Genomic DNA, 20,635 nt, shown 5'->3' with positions numbered 1-20,635 from the left:
CCATTGGCACAGTGGTGCGGCTGGCATGGTTGGCATGCCTTGGCACGGAGATGTGACTGGAATGGTTTGCCATTGGCACAGTGGTGCGGCTGGCATGGTTGGCATGCCTTGAAGTGGTAGCATGAGAATTAGGGTTTGGCATAGATGATGTCGGTCAATGTTAAGGGTTCTGCCGTGGAACATGACACATAAAAAAAAGGTACCCTGGTAATTCTTACGTAGGCATGCTGATCGATTCAATAAATGTGCTAATGGTCATAGTGACATCATGTCAGTTGTACGGTTTTACGATTTTAACCCTAAGCTAAAAACCACCATCAACAGGTTGATATGAAAGTTTTCATATTGCTAACATCGGTTAACTATTGTTGAGCCAAAAAATGTGCACACGTTTAGGTACTGTTACTTGTATCTAAGTAAAGTCACTTTTCATTTGTGTGTAACAAGATAAGTTCGATCTAACGGTTGAAAGATATTAGCTTGAGTCTAATCAGGTTTTCATCTAAAGGTGAATATTGCATGCTTTGTTACCAAGGTAGCATTGATTGCAAACCTTGATTTGAAGACTATATCAGGGAGAACTCTAGCAACTGGGAAACCTAATCCCCATATCTCATGTGTGATAGTAGTTGCGACTAGAGTCGATTCTCCTTTAACCTTAGGTTTTTTCAAAACCCTGTAGGTTAATGACTTGAAGACTTCATTGTGATTGTGAAGCCAGACCCAGATATTTTCTCTGTAGTTGCGTGTTCAAATCTTGTTGTTTTCTATCATGACTGAGTACTATCTTTTCTAAGATTTGATCGAGATTTAATCTCGGATAGGCAAGATAAAAAGTAGTCACAAACATCTTCGTCTCATCTTTTGTGATTCTACAATATCTTGTTTTGCTACCATACGATTAAGATTATTGTGAGGTGAATGATATTTTTAGGTTGTTCTTCGGTAATATAATTGGTTCATGTTCACCTTGATTTATCAAAAGATGGAACAAAACTCATAGGTATATCTGTGGGAGACAGATTTATCTATTTAATAGACTTTTCTGTGTGAGACATATTGGTTTATCAATTCTTCGACTTTGGGTTGTAGCAAATCTTAGTTGTGGGTGAGATAAGCTAAGGGAATCAAGTGCGTAGAGTCCTGCTGGGATTCAGAGACGTACGGAGCGCAACTGCACCTTGATCAGTGTGAGATTGGTTAGGGCTCAACTACATTCCATACCGAAATTAGTTTGTAGTAGGCTAGTGTTTGTAGCGGCTTAATACAGTGTGGTGTTCAAATCTGGAATTGGTCCCGAGGTTTTTCTGCATTTGCGGTTTCCTCGTTAACAAAACTTCTAGTGTATGTATTATTTCTTTTCCGCATTATATTTGTTTATATAATTGAACTATCATAGGTTGTGCGTTCAAGAATTAAAATATCACAGGTCCCGGGTTTTTTTATTTATAACAAAATATAATGCGGAAAAAAAAATAACACAGACACCAGAAGTTTTGTTAACGAGGAAACCGCAAATGCATAAAAACCCTGGGACCTAGTCCATATTGAACACACACTGTATTAAGCCGCTACAAACACTAGACTACTACAAACTAACTTCGGTCTAGACTGTAGTTGAACCCCAATAAATCTCACACTGATCCAAGGTACAGTTGTGCTCCTTACGTCTCTGATCCCAGCAGGATACTACGCACTTGATTCCCTTAGTTGATCTTACCCAAAACTAAGAGTTGCTACGACCCAAAGTCGAAGACTTTAATAAACAAATTTGTCTCGCACAGAAAATTTTACAGGAATAGATAAATCTATCTCACACAGAAATACCTACGAGTTTTGTTCCGTCTTTTGATAAATAAATGTGAACAAGAAGCAATGATATACCTGAATCATATTCCCGAAGAACAACCTAGAAATATCAATCACCTCATAATAATCTTAATCGACTAGCGAAACAAGATATTGTGGAATCACAAACGATGAGACGAAGGTGTTTGTGGGTACTTTTCAATCTTGCCTATCGGAGATATAAATCTCAAGCCAATCTTACGATTATACTCAATCACGATAGAAACAACAAGATCAGATCACGCAACTACAGAGAAAATAGTTGGGTCTGGCTTCACAATCCCAATGAAGTCTTTTAAGTCGTTAACCTACAGGGTCTCGAGAGAAACCTAAGGTTAAAGGAGAATCGACTCTAGCTTACACAACTAGTATCGCACAGGAGGTGTGGGGCTTAGGTTTCCCAGTTGCTAGAGTTATCCTTCATATAGTCTCCAAATCAGAGTTTGGAATCTAAGTTACCTTGGTAACAAAGAATTCAATATTCACCGTTAGATGAAAACCTGATTAGATTCAAGCTAATATCTTTGAACTGTTAGATAGAAATTAGCTTTTTATACACAAATGAAATGTAACTTCATTTAGGTTTGAGTAACCGTACCTAAACGTGTACACCTAGTTGGTTCAACAATAGTTAACCAATGGTTAGCCATTTGAGCACTTTCATATCAACCTTATTCATTTTCACCATAACTAGTTCAAATGACTCAAATAAACTAGTTAGAGAGTTGTTCAATTGCTTATATCTCATAGAAGTATACAAGACACAATCGAAGCAAAATCGGTTTTGATTCACTCGAATCGATTCATGAACATTATTTCAACGGTTTGCAAAGATTGCATTCCTTAATATATATAAATGTTTTAGTTCATAAACAAACCGATTTTAGAAAGTAACCTACCTAAGTATGCGAACATGTACGCTTACTGAAGTAACCGAATTGAGTTTGTTTTTACTTCCAAACTCCAGCAGAAATTCACGGCAAGAACTTTCCGCCAGTACGCGTACGAGTACGCATACTATCCCGGATTTCCAACAACCGCCGGTACGCGTACGGGTACGCATACTTTGGGTTCCGGTTTGGACTTTTACACAAATGTGAAAACACACTATGCTTATATCCAAAGATTGTTACATGTTCTAAACTCTCATTTCAATCATTGACACTTTCTTAGAGGACGTTATATAGTTGTTATTCACAAACTATTTTTCATCAAAGCGATTTTCAAGTTATTAAAATATTCAACATGACTTTCGTCACGAGTAAAGATGAACTTGGCCAAAGCGGAAGATTACCAACACATATTTATAGAAATAGATAAGCGAGATAAACTCGGCTCGAAATAACACTTGGAATCATACATTTCTTTACTGATTTCGGGAAATTTTGTAGCAATCATACATAGTTGTTCTTCCACACATTTTACCTTGGAATTGACCTTACGCATACCCTTATGAATTTGTTGAAGAATATCCAAGATGGTATGATCACAAGAACCGTCAAGGGTTTCATATCTTTGTCTCTTGTAGTGATTCATCTTCATACGTTTAATAACACTTGGACGAACCGATTTGGGAGTTCCAATAGAGTTGCCAATGGGAGTTATGGAGTATTTACAACATATTTTCCCAATTAAGAATAGAAAGACTAACTTCTTGTTGAGTGACGTCATCGAGACCATTTGAAGAATAATAAATCCATAAATGTTAAGACCTTGAGCACCCATTTCAAGGAAATATACCAACTCCGCAAATTCACGACTCCACCGAGAATACTCGATCATGGAGGGACAAAGATTAGAAATGCCAAGTTTCAAGAAAATTCGTAGTGATATGCTAAGATCATTGGCAGGAAACTTTCCTTCAATCCAATCAACATTCTTGTGACAAAGCCATAGGAAATGGTTTCACAAGATGGCTTTTTTTCTTTTGGTCTAGGAACAAAAAAATTACCCTTGAGAATTTTGGTAATTTTTGAAATCAACTCTCTATCAATTTGAATCTTTTCCCATTAAGCATAGTCTTGAAAGTAAATTTATCAAGATTAACATCATGGATGTTAGCATAAAAGATTCAAGCTAATTCTTCTTAGAAATAAAGCAATCAATCTCCACCGTTAGATGGTCTTAGATTGTTATACACAAATGAAATATACTTATATTTAGATATGGGTTACCGTACCTAAACGTTTATATTGAGTTGGCTCAGTAACAGTTAACCGAAGTTAGCCATATGAACAATTTTGTCTTAGCCGAATTCATCTAACACTTGTAGATCAACTATGAAGATCAATCAATCATGAAAGATAATCAAATGAATCTAATTGTGTTTCAGATAGAGTTGTTCAATTTTTCACTATCTGATAGAAATATATATGAACAAACTGAATCAAAATTGGTTTGATTCGTAATCGTACAAAGTACTTGTACAAGAATCCATTCATGAAAATTAAGTTATGGTTTGCAAAGATTGCATTCCTTAATTCATAAATGTTTTAGTTCATGAGTATGAGAATCATACATAACCGAAGTTAGAGCTTCACCATTGTGTTCGCCAACCAGGTACACGAACAACAGCTCCAGACCTTGGCCTAGTCAAGCCGTTCGCAAACTCGGTTCGCGAAAAACCGTTCCGGACCCAACTCAGGAATACTAGGTACGCAAACAAGAGTTCCGGACCTGAATCATCACAATACAGTTCGCATACTAGGTATGCATACCGTTTTGTATCCAGACATGGGTAATTGTTCTAAACTCTTATTTCAATCATTGAAACATCCTTGGAAAATGACAATGGTAGTCTCACACGTACCATTATCTTCAAGTACTTTTCAAGTGATCAAATGATCAATAGGAAACTTCCCGAGCTAATATCAAATGACTGTCTCACGCAAATCATATAAGATGTTCAAGGTAATTTCACATGATCATCTTTTGACTTAATATTTAGTTTCCAACAAATATATTACTTCCAACTAAACTCGTCAAGAATATGATGAATATAGCTAAAGCAAAAAGATTCCAACACATATTTCGAGAAATAGATAAGCTTGGGTCGAAATATCAAATGTGTATAATGTAAAAGTATATATAGATATACGACTTAGTCTCATTAAAAGATAAAATAGAATAGACTTCTGAGCAATAGATAAGTTTTAATCTCAACATACCTTTTGTTGATGAAGTTCCTCCAAACTCCTCGGTAGATCTTCTTATTCAATTGGTGAACGTCGTGAAGTCTAAATCTTAAGTAGACATTTATCCTAATCTGAGACATAGCTATAAGTAGACTATAAATCAAGTATATATATAGTTTTGATCAACCAAACTTGACAAACAAGCTTGAGACAACAACGCTTTCGAGTTCGACCGAACAGTGCTCTAACAATAACAACCTTCAAAGTTGAAATTTCTTGAGGTACTAAAGATGTCATAGCAATTCGGAAAAGTTCTTCAAACCTCACAATTCCATAAACACTCCAAAGTGTCGGCAATGGATATTTTTCCAGTATTTGAATCCTGATAGGGTCAAAATCAGTTTCTAGACCAGCAAGGAACTCAGTGACTCGATATTTCACAATTCTCTTATGCAACTTGATGGCGTCAGCTACACAATCCATGTTACATGACTGAAGGAAATCAAATTCTTTCCACAGAGCTTGAAGAGCATTATAGTAGACCGACAAGGGTTTATTAATCTATCGTGTCTCTATAACTCGACGGTTCAAATCATAGATCTGTATAGCATCACCACTCACCACACAAATATGAGCAATTTCATCCCACACTTCTTTTACAGAGGTTAGGTGCATAAAACTACTCCTTAGATCAGAAGACATTGAATCTAATAACCAACTCATCATCAGGGCATTTTCTTCCACCTAAGTCTCATACGTAGGGCATGTGGTTGCTGGACATACTTAGCTTCCAGTTAAATGCCCAATTTTTTCTTTACCAGTGATGTAAAGTTTCACCCAACGAGACCAAACAAGGCACTTGGTATCATCCAACTTACAAGATGTCATCTTGATATTCATACTATCATTATAAGAAAATTCTAGAGATGTTGAACTCCTAGAATGAGATAAACTACTATTCTCAGAAGCACATGCCATAGATCTACTTTAACTCAACAACAACTTACAAACAACCACAGCTTCTTCAAGAACAACTTAAAGATCTAACTCACAAATTTGAATCTTGGATTGAAGCTACATTATATCTAGGTTGGATTTTCTCTTCTCTCTCTCGAACTCTGATGCCATGTAGAAACAGAGAGGGAGTGGTTGAAAGAGTGTATTTCCATCCATAAGAGAGTCCTCCTTTTATATAATCAAATATCTTACAACATACTATTGTTCCCATATTAAGGTTGGGTACGTAAAAATATTTAGTTACACCTCTAACACTAATACTGATTGTATAGTAAACTTAACCCCGGAACTCATTCCAATAGATATATGTCTAGTAAAAAGTTTTTACCCATGCTAATTCATAGTTATGATCCTTAGTGGAACTAAAAAGATCATCAAGTAACCCGACCACTACTGTTCCGAGAACCTCAACAAAAGTTGATCCCACAATCACTAATGGAGATACCAATCGGAACAAAAAAGGGAAACTTGGAAAAATGTCCCAACACGGGGTGCAATATTGGAAAATTTTCCCAACGTTAAAAAATCCAGTTAAGTCCACATGTGTGAGCTCACACACGCGGGAAAAAAAAAGAGATAAAATACACCCTTCAGAATTCAGGGTTGTGAGTTCAAAATTCAAGGTTAAGGGTTAGGCTTCAAGGTTTAGGGTTCTGGCTTTATTTTCTTACTATTTTCTACCACCACCAGAACCAGCGCCTCCACCACTGTCTAAACCACCAACTCACCAAAACTGTCGCCGCAACTACCTTCACAAACCAGAAACACCACCATCGTCGTCGCTCCACCACCACCATCTGAACCACCATCGTCGCTGCCACCACAGCTACCATCTGAACCACCGCCGCCGCCACCACCACCATCTTCATCCCCACCACCGCCACCATCGTCGTTGCTACGTACCACCACCAATCGTTGCCGCTACCATCACCACTAGAGCTGCCACCAGAACCGCCGCCTCCACCACCTGAAGGTCCTGAACCACCACCACCATTTGAACCTGAAACCATGAACCTAAACACTGAATTTTAAAGTCTGAACCTTAAATTTTGAAGGGTGTATTTCTCTCTTTTTCACATGTGTATGCTCACACATGTGGATTTAACTGGGTTTTTTCACATTGGTCTGTATTCTAAACATTGAGCAGTTTTTCAACGTTGCATCACGTATTGGGGTATATCCATAAATGCCCTTCTTTCCTTAAAAGTGTTGCTGGCCCTTCTTTCCTTAAAATTGATGAAGTTTTAAACTACTAAACAATGGTCTGTTCACGAATATCTATTCTTTAGTTTATTTCTTGCATATCTCAGATATTACGTGACTGCTTTCATTTGTTTATTTTATTTTCAAGAAAGCTGGAATTTGGGTCAAAAAATGGAGGATCGGAATAACATCTTTTCTTCTTTTCACACTAACACGACAGAGACTTTTTCCTAAATGTACTATTGGGTGGCACCGTGGGGCAGTGGGAGAGTTTTGTAGTTTGCTTGATCTGGCAAAGGCCGTAGAGCACAAGTCGGTGGTGCAGACAGCATAGGTCGAAAAAGATGCAGTAGTTCGTGCAATCTGCATTCCCTATGTATTTAATTTGCAGTTGGTAATTCTTTCTTGATCACTTTTAAGCATGCCCATATTTCTCATGAATCATTTTATAGTACCCACTAATAAGCACGAGTGTTTCTAATTTTAGAAAAACATCTATAGGATGCCTGCAAGAAGCTTGGTAGCAGCAAGGGATTACATTGGCCTCTAATACAGGATTCAGGATTGAGGAGGAGAATGGTGCGAAAGCTACTTGACATAAGCTTGGAATCACATTGATTTATATTCATGCAAGGTGCAGTTCCTAATCTCAGTTTCACTTTTCTATGTTTAACTTTCGAAAAACAACTACATGCTGATTCAGGTCTGTACGACACAGGCTCATTGTTCACTGGAATAAAATAAATTCTCAACCTTGCTAGTTTCATTTCTAGAGGAAAACAAAAACGTCCCTAATATTATAAATCAGTGGAACTGTAAGATACACCATTTGTATCTGCAGCAGATTTGCATCACATGTCATCATTGCAAAAATGAAACATAAAGAATCCAATTACACCTTCAGATTTGGAACAAACAAGATTTTACAGGACAAGAATGTAAAAATATAAAAACCCTCCAAACTTGGATTCTGACATAAGAATTACAAACAAATAAATGGGACAATCATATTTGCACACAAAACATTCGTAGAAGTACTTGATAGAATATGTACTAGATATGTGACTTCAGTTCCTCTTCTGAATCTTAACTGGGAAACCACCTTTCATTTTCGAGGTTAGAAAAAAAATATAAATCGGTTCAAAACCAGTTGCTTCCGCAGGAACCACTTGGAATCGACGTAATATTTCCACAACTAACATCTTCATTTGTAGGAATGCCATCTCTTTACCCAAGCAAATCCTAGGCGCTGCTTGAAACACTGGATATGTGAAAGAATCCTTGGCCACAAAGTGTAATTTTCCAGTGGCTTTGTCTATCTCTAGCCATCTTTCCGGCTTGAATTCGCTCCAATCAGAACCCCGCAGATTCTCCATTCTGCCCATTGCATAAGGAGAATATATAACTCTCATTCCCTTCTTTACAACAGTACCATCTGGAAAAACATCGTCACTAGCTGCTTGTTTATTGTCATAAGACACTGGTGGGTATATGATGAGTGCCAAATATTGTATATATTTATCCCTTTTTGTTGGCATTTAACTCATCTTTTATGCATTAATTCTACATTTTATCCCATATTCTGTATTTTCATTGTTTTCAAGAATAAATATTTTTATTAATTAATTTTGCATTTTTAGGTAATAATTAAAGTCTGGATGACTTGCGGAGCAAAAAGAGCAGAAAAGTAGTGAAAAGCCGGGAGAAATCACGCAAGGAAGCCGCGAAGAATGGTGCGCACAACCTCATTTTCTACACACAAAAACGCCTCCGTTCTCAGCCATCAGATCAGCTCTCAGAAGCATCCGATGGTCGCTCCTTCATAGAGCATCAAAATCTGAAGTCTCTGCCAAGCACCACAGCGCTGAAATTCCAAGCCTTCAGATTAGATGGTAGTTGAATCCAACGGTTGCTCCCTTGCTGTGCATCGAAGTTTGATATCTCCTCCTTACACTACAGCACCTAACCTAATCTAGCACCGTTCGTTTCGTTGTATCCCTTCATCCGACGGTCGCTCCTCGCTTGCCTCCGCATCACCGTCCGATCTACCTACCAGCTCCACATCTCACGGCTTAGTCTCGCTGAACATCAAAAATCGATGGAACCGCCACACACTGGAGCACCCGAACCCTACCACCTAACCAAACACCCCCCTTCTTCCCAAAACAGTCGAGCCCTTCCTCTCCTCCATCACCTCCCTCTGCAGAACCACCTTCTTCACATGCCGCTCAACCACCAACTCCACTGCCGCTCCACCGCACCACCTGCTCCGCCACCAACTCTCTGTCACCACGTCCATCAAAGTAACCTAATACCATCAGTTTCCCTTCTCCTTAGCCACCTATTTTCTCAATTTCTGCACGTTCTCTATCAGAAACCCTAGCGTGCAAAATTGGTAAATTAGGTCGAAAGTGAGAAGCAATTGAAGACATGGAGAGGTAGAGGAGGACAAATAGAAGCATGGGTCGAGTTTAATTTGATGTTGCTACATCAAATTAGGTAAAAAAAATCAAAACCCTAATTTCAGTTAATTTGGGTATTTTCGAGTAAGCTCTAATTTCTGTTAGGGAGAGCATAGGGAAGCTAGAGTAGGGAGATGGGTATGATTGAATTAGGTAAAACCGAACCCTAATTGTACTGTTTTTAATTTGGGAATTTTTTTTGGGTAAAACCCTAATTGTGTCTGTGGACTATAAATTGAGGTTTGTGGGTGTGTTGTAAAGGTATGCTGGACTAGCCAGTGTCCAGGACTTTCAAGTTCTGTTAATTTTCAATTTTAGTTTAATTTCAGTTATGTTCATGTTTGTTGTGCAAGTTCCTGTTAATGTTCAATTTTAGTTTCACATCAGTTCCTGTTAATGTGCATGTTTTAATTTCATGTTTTAATTTCCAATCAATTCCTGTTTATGTTCCTGTTAATGTGTTTATTTTCATATCCTGTTGATGATCCTGTTAATGTGCTTGTTTTGATGCATTGTGTTGATAAGTTCCTTTGTTAATGTTCCTGTTATGTTTAATTTGCTGTTAGTTTGATGGAATGCTAGGCTAGTTACCTTTGAAGCATTGAACTGATTGAGTAATGGAAGAAATCAGTGATCATAGCAAGCTGATTATCTTGCCATTCCTTTTGTATGCTTAGGTGCATTGTGTTGATTGAGTAGTGGGGAGAAACTAGTGCTCACTAGTGACAATGAGCAAGCTAGTTCTCTTCCCATTCTAGAAGAATGCCTGTATTCTTGCCTTAGCCTTGCTCTGTTAGTTTCACTATCATCCTTGCCCTTGGCCTTAGGCCTTGGTTCATCTTGCACTGTTTTCTGCTTGTAGTTGTTGTGTTCTTTCCCTTTGCTATATTGCCTTGTTTTGCTTGTTGAGTCATTGTCTTGTTAAATTTTCTTCATTGTCTTTGCTTCTTATTGCATTGTCTTTGCTTCACTGCCATCTTTGCTTCCACTGCCCTGCAACTCTGTTGCTTCTCTTATTCCACTGCCCTGCAACTCTGTTGCTTCTCTGTTTTCTTCCTCTTGCCTTGTTTTGCCCTGCTGTTGCTGCATTCATTGCTTATGCTGCTGCTGCTACTTGCACTGCTTGTGCAGCTGCTGTGCAGTCTTGCTACTGCTGCTGCCTTTCAAAAGCCAACTGAGCCCAAAGCCAACTGAGCCCAAAGCCAACTGAGCCCAAAGCTCACTTCAAACTGAAGCCCAATTCAGTCAACTGTGGGCTTAATCAAAGCCCAGTTCATTAAGGCTCCAAGCCCAAATTCATTATTAAGGCCCAGTTCAATTCATTTTAAGACCAACTGAGCACAAGGCTCAGTTCATTCCAAAGGCCAAAGGTCAAGCCCATCTTACTTTTACTTTGAAAGCAAAGGCTTAATCAAAAGCCTATTGTTATCAAACCCACTAAGCCCAAAGCAAATTTAGGAACCCAATTAGCTAGAAACTTCAAAACACTCCCAATCTCTGTGGATCGACCCGTACTTGCACGAGCTACAACCGACGACCGTGCACTTGCGGTATTACTGTAGGCCCCCGTTTTTATTGCGCTTAATTTTATACACTTCTCCGGGCCCACCAAGTTTTTGGCCGGGGAACATTTTGCAATTAAATTTAATACCTTTTAGAGGCCTACCAGTATAGTCTCATGCTCTCGCAAAGTGATGTATGTAAACCATTTCCTTTGCATCTTCATAGCCAGGCTTGTCTGATATTTCGCTTATCTCTTTAAGTATTTTTTTTTCTACTTTCGGGTGGTAAGATATTAACCAGAAAAACCATGTCAAGGCCGCTGAAGTAGAATCCTGACCTGCTAAGATAAAACTAATAACAATATCAATTATGAAATCATCATCTAAATGATCGTCTCTTAAGAACCTTGACAAAAGATCAGTAGCCTCTATTGAAGACTTGTCTTTAACTTCTTGTGTCTTTTTCCTTATAATTTTTCTTGCAGATTCTAGAACTGTTGAAATCGCTTGCCTGAGCCGCTTCTCCGACCCAACATTGAAAAATCTCTTAAACTTCCAGACTAATGGGAACACATAATAAAAACGGCCGCTGCTAATTTGCGTAGCATCTTCGAAGGCAATAACAAACTCTGTCCGATTAAGTGAAGGTGAAAGGTAAGCAGGATCAAACCCAAACGAAATTTTACAAATGTTGTCAAAACCAAACCTTTGAAGAATATCTTGAAGATCAAGAACCAAGTTTCTGTCGGCTGTTGTTTCAAGAATGGGAATTAATCGACCAAAAAGCTCAATCTTAACAACATCTTCAATGAATTTACGGAGGGAGTTGGTGTTGAATTCGTGGCTTGCTAGTTTTCTTTGAAACTTCCAGTTAGCCCCATCACTATTGAATATACCCGTGCCAAGGAAATCATATAGGATGCTTGTAAGGAGGTCACCTTTTGGGTAGATAGGGAATTGGGCCAGGAGAATGTGTTTGACATTTTCAGGATTTGCAGTCCAGACCCGAGCTGGACCCATAAAACCTCGAATGACAAAAGTTCTTGTGACTAAGAACTTCTGCCATCCATTGATTCAGTCGGTTTCTATTCGAATGTAGAACCGACCAATGGGTAAGATTTTGGTAACTTTGTGGACGGATTGCGGATACTAATAATCCCTATGAAGATAATGGAAATAGGGAGGATGAAGAGAAGGATAAGCCATGAAATTGAAAACCCAAGCTGTAACATGATTAATGGTTTGCACTTTTGCAAAGAAGTTGATATGAAAATGTCAATCTGAGTAATGCTTCTTTTTCCGAGTGTTTGTAGTCTTCTGTTTTGTTTATAAATCTCCTTACAATTGGAAAATTATTGGTTATCTGTTGTTTCTATTCTTTTCTTTATTTCTTGCATATCTCGAGGAATTGCGTCATTGAATTGATTTAATTATTCTGAAGTGCCAAAAACGAGCTTAGACTTTTTCCTAAATAGAGTTACTTATGGGTCCGTTTGACTGTGGGAAACTTTGAAAGGGTTTGTATTCTAGTTGATCTGGCAAAGGCCGCAGAACACGAGTTAGTGGTGTAGATTTAGAACTCTCCTAAACTCATTACTCTTAAGCATTTTGCTACTTTTTAATATTTTGCTTACCTCTATGACCTAGTGTGAACTAGTACCAACATAAACTACCAACACCAGTCAAAGAACTCTCCATGTAGAAAGAAACATAATCTTACTCTAGAGTTGTAGATTTTTGAGCATTCTGATTGAGACGAGAAGAGCAGAGAGCCCGAGACAAAAGAAAAAAAAAAGAATTCATGTATTATCAGAAAAACACATGATGTTTTGTATTCTCTCTATTGTGGGAGATTACAGCATCCACAGAAAATTTTCAAAAGATCAAAATTGGTAACATAATCAAGACTAAGACTAAATGGGGTTATACGAGAAATTGGCAATTTACAGAAAGTAGAAGAGGCTGGCAATAAAATATATACCTCCATTTGGTTGTTACGCTGAAATAAGACCAATGTACCCAGCAAATATACACAGGATGGATGATATCAAATATGTGCTTGCGACAATGAGTGGCTCCTTAAAACCACATAGCTCAAGGTGATGGTGAAAAGGTGCCATCCTAAAAATCCGACGACCAGCTCCTCGGTATAACCATCTCGTACTCTTCAAATATGACACCTGCTTGTTCAATAACAAAGCGTCAATAATCAAATTACAAAGTAATCACTGAGAAATAACACCAGGCCATAGAAGAAGAAAAAATTGAAGTTGCCCAACATTTTTTAATTGCCTTTTTAACGGAAAACAAAAACATTACTAACACTATAAATCACAGGGGCACTAAGATGCATCTTTTGTATCTGCAGCAGACTTGCATCGCATGTCATCATTGCAAAAAAGAAACATAACGAACACAATAAGATCCAATTACACCTTCAGATGTTAACAATATATAGGAATCTAAGTAGGTGCGAGATCTGACAAATGCAGTCTGAGGCTAGGTGGCATGGAGGAGCAAAAACCCCAAGTGTCACTTCCACTGATCAATTAATGCATATATTTCTAAGATTTAAAATCATGTATCCGTAAAAGAAAAGGAAAAATAGACAATTCAGTGGTGACCTACATTGTTCGAGAAGGAGTTGACAAAAATGATTATTAAGAAGATTGTTTTAGAAATAAACAGAAGAAAGAAAAGGAAGGAAAACAAAAACAACACATTAAAGCAAGTGTCAAATATAGTTGCTCCTAAATAAAAAACAATTAACAAGGTATAATGTATTTATCATGTACAAAGCAACTGCCAGTCTGTGACTAATCCTAGAGATATATTTGATGCATGTGTGAAAGAGAAAGTGCCTGTATCATCTACATGTAGGAAATCAAGAGAGATAAATGCAACAGCTTACTTGCACTATAACCGATAAAGCTTCAATGACGAAGACTCCAGATGAAATGAACAAGGGAAAGAACATTCCTGTACAAGCTGCCATTGCAGCTAATCCCCCACCTAGGGCCAGGGACCCTGTATCACCCATAAATATGGATGCCCTATATCTATTGTGCACAAGGAAACCAATACAAGAGCCAGCCATTGATGCTCCAAAAATAGCAAGATCTGTTTCGAGGTGTGAACAAAATGTCAGTGCTTAAGAAGTATCGAATTAGAATGTCTAAATCTCAGAGGATCTATGATAGCAATGACACTAACAAACAAAGTAACAGTACAAACTTCTGCAAGGAAGAGAATACTAACCAGGAGATATTGGAAGGACCGCAATTGACATTCCCATGAATGCCAATGCAGCAGACCCTCCAGCAAGTCCATCAAGACCATCTGTCAAGTTAACTCCATTCCCCATAGAAACAAAGCAGAATGAGGTCAATACTTGATAAAGTTTCCCCAGACAAATAAGGCCCAATGGTGAAGGGAGAGGTACAAGCATTTTCCTACAGTACATGATAAAGAGTCATCAAGAATTCGAGATGATAGTATGAATAAGTTCTGACCATCAACAATAAGAAAAAGGGACGAAAAAATCTGAGAGCAATATCCAGTCAATTAGAACAATTGAGAACAGGTAAGGTTGCTCTTAAGTTTATGGCATCAGTTAACTGATGGTGTTTCTGAACCAAATATCCATTCTACTCCGTACTATGTTTAAATCAAAACCAGAAGAAAAAAAAAGTTAAGATAAACAAGAAAGTTGAGGTTTTTTTATCAACTCAATGCCTATGGCGTCGGCAGTTAAATATCACTGCACAAACCTTAACTTTCTTGGTGTTACTTGTAAGTAAATACGAAGTTTGAATGGTGGGAGGATATAGACACCATAATTATATATTAGAACTACGTTCCCTTTAGGAGAAAATAAAATTTGTTTAATCAGATATGAAATAACAATACAACATACATGTGATAGAATATGTTTTATATCAAAAATTCAATGCTAAACTTATTGCATACTGAGCCACACTCTTAGCTTTATACTCCCCCCGTTTCAAGAAAAGTGATACTTTCACTTTTTCAAATTTGGCCTAAAAATAGGCAAAAATAAAGAAAGTGAAAATATCACTTTTCCTGTAACGGACATAGTATGAGTTAAGAAAGTAATGGCAATGTTTCAGAAATATGACTTTAGGTGCTTTACTAAGGGATTTACAAGTTCAGTCACAGACTCACAGGAAGGTGTTCCTACATAATGGTGCAGTAGATACATGTGATTTCTTCTCTATTCCTCTACATTTCAGTGCTTTCATTTCATCATAATTATCTCCATCATTAATTCTGCTCCTAATTAGTAATCAATTTCCAGATATTTATCTACAACCTAGATAAAGTTTTCTGCATTTGCACTATGTTACACCTATAACTGAAAGTAAACAACACAAACAGCCTGGTCCGCCTTTTCCTTTTCCAATGCCATCATGTCAGATGCAGTACTCACTTTGGGATTTTCCGCACATGGACATGTTACCTTACTCGGTCGTATCTTACACTGAGAAATATGAAATAGTTGGAAATTCAATGCAAGATCGAGCAATGGTGAAGTTGTGGACTAACACACTCCAACTAACCATATCCTTAGTAATTAAGAGTTGGGTTATCTTTTGGATGGCGATATACATGGTGCAAGACGACATCCTCACTGAAAGTGATTCCTCAACTAGTATGTGTATGAACCCTGTAGAACAGTCTAAAAGATGTATGTTTTTCCTCATGTGCGTGATAAAACAATAAATCTAAACACCTTTGCACAACGAAATGCAGCAGGTAGGATTCTACGGAAAAGATAGTTGTCAAAAGAATAGACATGTTACCATCAATTAAATGTTGACCAGATTAGTTACGAGAAGGTATACATGCTGTACGGTGATGATATACTTGTTGAGTCCAACCAATACGAAAACCATAGCCCGACCGCTGCCTGTTACATACCACCACTACAATTGAATTTGATAGGTTTGAATAAATCATCTCCTAGGAAAAATCTGAGGCATTTATCTGGCAAGAGACAACAAGTCATGTAAGAGTATGATGAAGACATACCTCTAGTAAAAGTTTTACCCATGCAGGTAATCCATAGTTATGATTCTTAATGGAACTAAAAAGATCATCAAGTAACCCGATTGCTCCAAACGCTAAAGTTGCCACTGCTGCTCCGAGAACTTCAACAGAAGATGATCCCACAATCGCTATTGCAGTAGTGATACCGATCGGAATAAAAAACAACCCACCCATGGTTGGCGTTCCCTTTTTATGGGAGTGTGTTGCTGGCCCTTCTTTCCTTAAAATCTGATGAAGTTTCAAACTACTAAATAATGGAACACATAAATATCCTGCACATGAAGCTGCAACTGCAGAGATAAGGAACGGCCGTGTCAAGTAATATGGAGCCAAAGGTAGTCTAACTATTCGCCACGAATAACAGTCGACAAGTAGAAGAAACACCACTGAGAAAGCCATTAACCCCGCATTGATTATAACTCCACGGTGAATCCTGTCATGAGAGCATTTCATACAAAAGTCAAACACAGCCAAGTTCCAACAAGAAGAAATAATAAGTAAACCCACTTAATTTTTTTCTTTTCTCGTTTGAAACTTACAATAAAAATCACATAAAGAAATATAAAAAGGAATTCTATCATCAACTAAAACAACAACTTGAAGTAAGAAACACGGAGAAATAATTCAAGTATAAAATAATTTTAGCACTCATAATCCATATAGATTATATGATGTGCAGGCCCAACAACTGATATGTAAACCAGATGAAAATGTTTTTAAAAAAAAATCCCAAATATAAAGTAAAGTACTAAACATGTATACCAACTTAAGAACTTAAGACATACGAAGATCGTCTATCTAGCTGCAAACATCTTTTCCAAGAGATTGCCACATTTTTAGATACGCCAAAACCACAATGAACTCAATTTAATTTACGGGAGTGATGCTATAATTATTGAGGCATTGGCTCAACTAGTTAGTGATTCATACTTGATACTGTAAAGAGCTAACACAGAGTATAATCAAGGTTATTCAACACGAAATATGTATCCGCTAAAAATAACTAAGATGAAAAAAAGAACAGTTAAAACTAGTTGCTACGATTGACAAATATACATAGCTAACAGAACGAAGCTTTAACCCACACAACCAATTGAAAAATAGCTGAGCTGTAACCGTGTCGTAGAGTTTCTAGCATAGGCACTTGTTTTAAATTTGAAACTCCATTACATACTCTCTAGGGTCTCATGAAAGACATAGAGGTCCCTGAATCCGTGCAGTCATCACTGCCAGAAGCAATCACCCCCATATAAAAGAGATATATCATTTGGCATAATCCAGGGCATCACAAAGATGTAAAACTTTATCCTCTGCCAGAAAGAAATTACGTAGTTACATTGGTATACTGACCTTGTGAGGTTAAAACCACGACTGTCTAAGCACTCATTGACCTGCCTTTGTGGAAAATATACATGTTTATTCTATGCCTATGTTTGCTCATTGAGAGATGATAGTGGAGACTAGGAAGATACTACTACACATCGGAATCCCCAGAGAAAATAAAAGAATGGAACGAGTCAATTCCATTGAAACCCTTATCCAAGAGACCGTGTCTCTACACCAACGCCTCCATTAAGAAACACTCCAACAACTAAGAACCCACATAACTCCATTACCAATTTATCATCATTCTCAAAACTGTCGTTTACAAATGAGTATTCTTTAGCTAATACGAAATAAAAAATGGTTAATTCTGACCGAGAGGCCCGCAAACCCACACAGACCAAAGAATACATCATCCATCAAATATTAGAAATATATCTAAAATGTAGTTCTGACAATGTGAAACAAATTTTCAAATCAAGCATCAGAAAACATCCAAATTATGGAAAGCATTGAAACTGTCCAAAATATAAGAGGTAGCCTTGCCTGTATGTCTTACGTCTGTTCCTGCGCAGTAAAATATTGGGTGGAGATGATGATATATCATCATGATCGTTGCTGCTAGAGAGTTCAGTGCCTCCAACAGGATTATAAAGGTCTGTATCACTATCATCACCACTAGATGACATTATGAACGCACTGTCCCCAACTATACCGTCACTGTCCCAGTCATCAAAGCCCATATCCATCGAGTCCTACAACATTAAGAGTTATTGCATTATCGGTGCAGTAAATAGAAAGAGATAATAATGTGCGCCTTTCTTACAACCTTTAAGCAAACTATAACACGTTTATGTGTTCCTTAGGAAAACAACATTAAATAGATAATATGATAGCAAGTTTCAGCCTTACTACAATCAATGGCATACAGTGAGCACAATCTCCATGATGTCAATGCAGAACCATATGGTAAAAAGAATTACAGAGGACCCCAAACACATATGGCAACTAGGGTGGTTTTATGTGTTAGTTTTATTTACCAGAATTCCTAGTTTCTTCTCATTGGTTGCTCAGAGACCCTAAGTTAGTAGAACAAAGACTACCTCATTAAACTCTTTATTGTTTATTACAGGTCATTTCATTCTGATGTATCTGATTCACCCAAAAGTTTGTGCTTTGTTCAACCACGACATGGTTATGGAGGCTGCTTGATACAGGGGCTGATCCATATGTTTGAGAAGCAAGCTACATGCTTCTACATTTCTACTAGAGTAGTTAGTGATTTAAACACTTCTTAGGAATGGCTACCGATTGAATATTAGTGAATATATGATGTTAAACACATAAATAGAACTGGAGTCCTCACCCCAATTAGTATTTTATACATTCAATCACGAGGATTTTAATGTCCACAAACTAAAAGGCTATACCAAATACTTGATTCATATACTTCCATAGGTAAGTCTATACAATGTACTGTATCTCAACTTTCTACAATCAGTTTTTGAGTTAACAGACAAATGAAACACAGTGGAATACTTGAATTAGACTAGGGCAGTATGAATACAAGGTGTATGAATCCCGATACAGCCTTGACACCTTCTAAAAGAGTAGAAATGAAACACTTTTTAAAGACCCGAATACAAAACCCTCACACTAAATTGAAGCAATCAGCCCTACAAACCATTACGAGTAATCTTATATGCATATCTCACTTCTCGTAATTTATAATTAGCTCATGAAATTTAACAAGACCAGAAAAATTACCTCATCCATGGCTCTAATACATAGTGAACTTCGCCGGGTTTGGTGTTTAAATTGACATCGAGATCCGTATAACTACAACACCATAGAAACAAGAAATTACCAAGTGGATCTAAAGCCGAATGATTAAGGAACAGAAACTCACAAGGATGAATCTGAGTGTACCTTCTTAAGATTGTTAGAGAAACAATATCTAAAGGAGATGTCATTTCTTAATTGAGAAGGTGAGAATCCGTTTGCAGTTGTCAGAATCCCCAGACGAGTGAGACGGAGATTTACAGAAGAAGAGTAAGAGGAAGAAGGAAACATAGTGAGGCGCAGAAACTGAATACCACAGAGAGAGAAGGAATGTAACAATAGAGCGCAGGCGAGAGAGGAACAAATTTTGTAGGGACTAGAGAATCTGTCTATACCTGATTGGGAACAAAGATTGAAAAACACTTCCAAAATATCACTTGGAAAGTCGCAGTCTGTTTTGTTTTGTTTTGACCAGCGGGTAAAAGACCTTTCGTTCCCTCTGAAGGGTATAGTAATCGTAGGACCAACCGTAGTCCTTTTCTTTTTCTTTTTCTTTTTTCCGGCTAAAAGAGGTCACATGGGTGAATTGGATCAAGATTTATATAAATAAAATAGATACTAGTTTAACCAGTGGATTTATAATGTTTCGTAAAAGATTTTTAAAGATATATAATTTGGATTATAACGGATTGAATTAGGATTGATTCAGATTAATAAAATGGATTACCAAACCGTAATATAATTGAAAAAACAAAGATTATCATCCTTCCTTTCCAAAAAAAAAAACATCAATAAGTGTTGTTGTTGGTGGTGGTTGGTATATCTGGTGGCGTTGGTGGTGGTGGTGGTGATTGTTGGTGTTTATTATTAGAGGTGGTGGTGGTTGGTGGTGGTTGCGTTGTGGTGGGTGCTCGTGGTCAGTGGTGGTTTTTGTTGGGGGTGGTGGTCGGTGCTGGTGGGCAATGGTGGTGGTAGTTGGTGGTGCTGGTGCTGGTTGGAGGTTTGTGGTGGTGGTGGTGGAAAAATATAACATGTTATCAAAGAAAAAACCAAAAAAAAAAAAATTGTCCATAAGAATCCATGAAACTCACGTGGTTTGAGTTGAGATTGATATGAGATAATAAAGCACATCTTTTGTCTACAAATGTTCATAAGAATCCATATATGCCTTGGCCCTTAACTATCCTAAGAAATCTCAAATGAATTGAATACCTAGGATATATGTGGAATCCAAATAAATCCTAATTGAATACCATGGATATTTATGATTCCTTACATATCCTTATTGAATACC

General features: G+C 37.5%; 1 protein-coding gene and 1 pseudogene across 1 annotated transcript; both read right to left on the bottom strand.

Annotated features, from left to right (window-relative positions):
- Window positions 1-8,269: 8,269 nt before the first annotated feature.
- Window positions 8,270-12,398, bottom strand: LOC113279900 (annotated as a pseudogene).
- A 549-nt stretch (window positions 12,399-12,947) lies between these two features.
- Window positions 12,948-19,725, bottom strand: LOC113283278 (phospho-N-acetylmuramoyl-pentapeptide-transferase homolog). The gene is made up of 8 exons (XM_026532484.1): window positions 19,489-19,725; window positions 19,327-19,398; window positions 18,106-18,314; window positions 16,219-16,669; window positions 16,032-16,096; window positions 14,425-14,618; window positions 14,078-14,286; window positions 12,948-13,346 (listed from the first exon to the last, which is right to left on the bottom strand). The coding sequence occupies exons 1-8, from the start codon at window positions 19,630-19,632 to the stop codon at window positions 13,161-13,163; spliced, it is 1,530 nt and encodes a 509-aa protein (XP_026388269.1). The 5' UTR covers window positions 19,633-19,725; the 3' UTR covers window positions 12,948-13,160.
- Between the last annotated feature and the right edge of the window lie 910 nt (window positions 19,726-20,635).

The sequence above is a fragment of the Papaver somniferum genome, chromosome 5 (assembly GCF_003573695.1).
Source record: "Papaver somniferum cultivar HN1 chromosome 5, ASM357369v1, whole genome shotgun sequence".
NCBI lineage: Eukaryota > Viridiplantae > Streptophyta > Magnoliopsida > Ranunculales > Papaveraceae > Papaver > Papaver somniferum.
The sequence above is the reverse complement of the archived record's forward strand: the minus strand, read 5'-3'. Positions and strand labels throughout refer to the sequence as shown.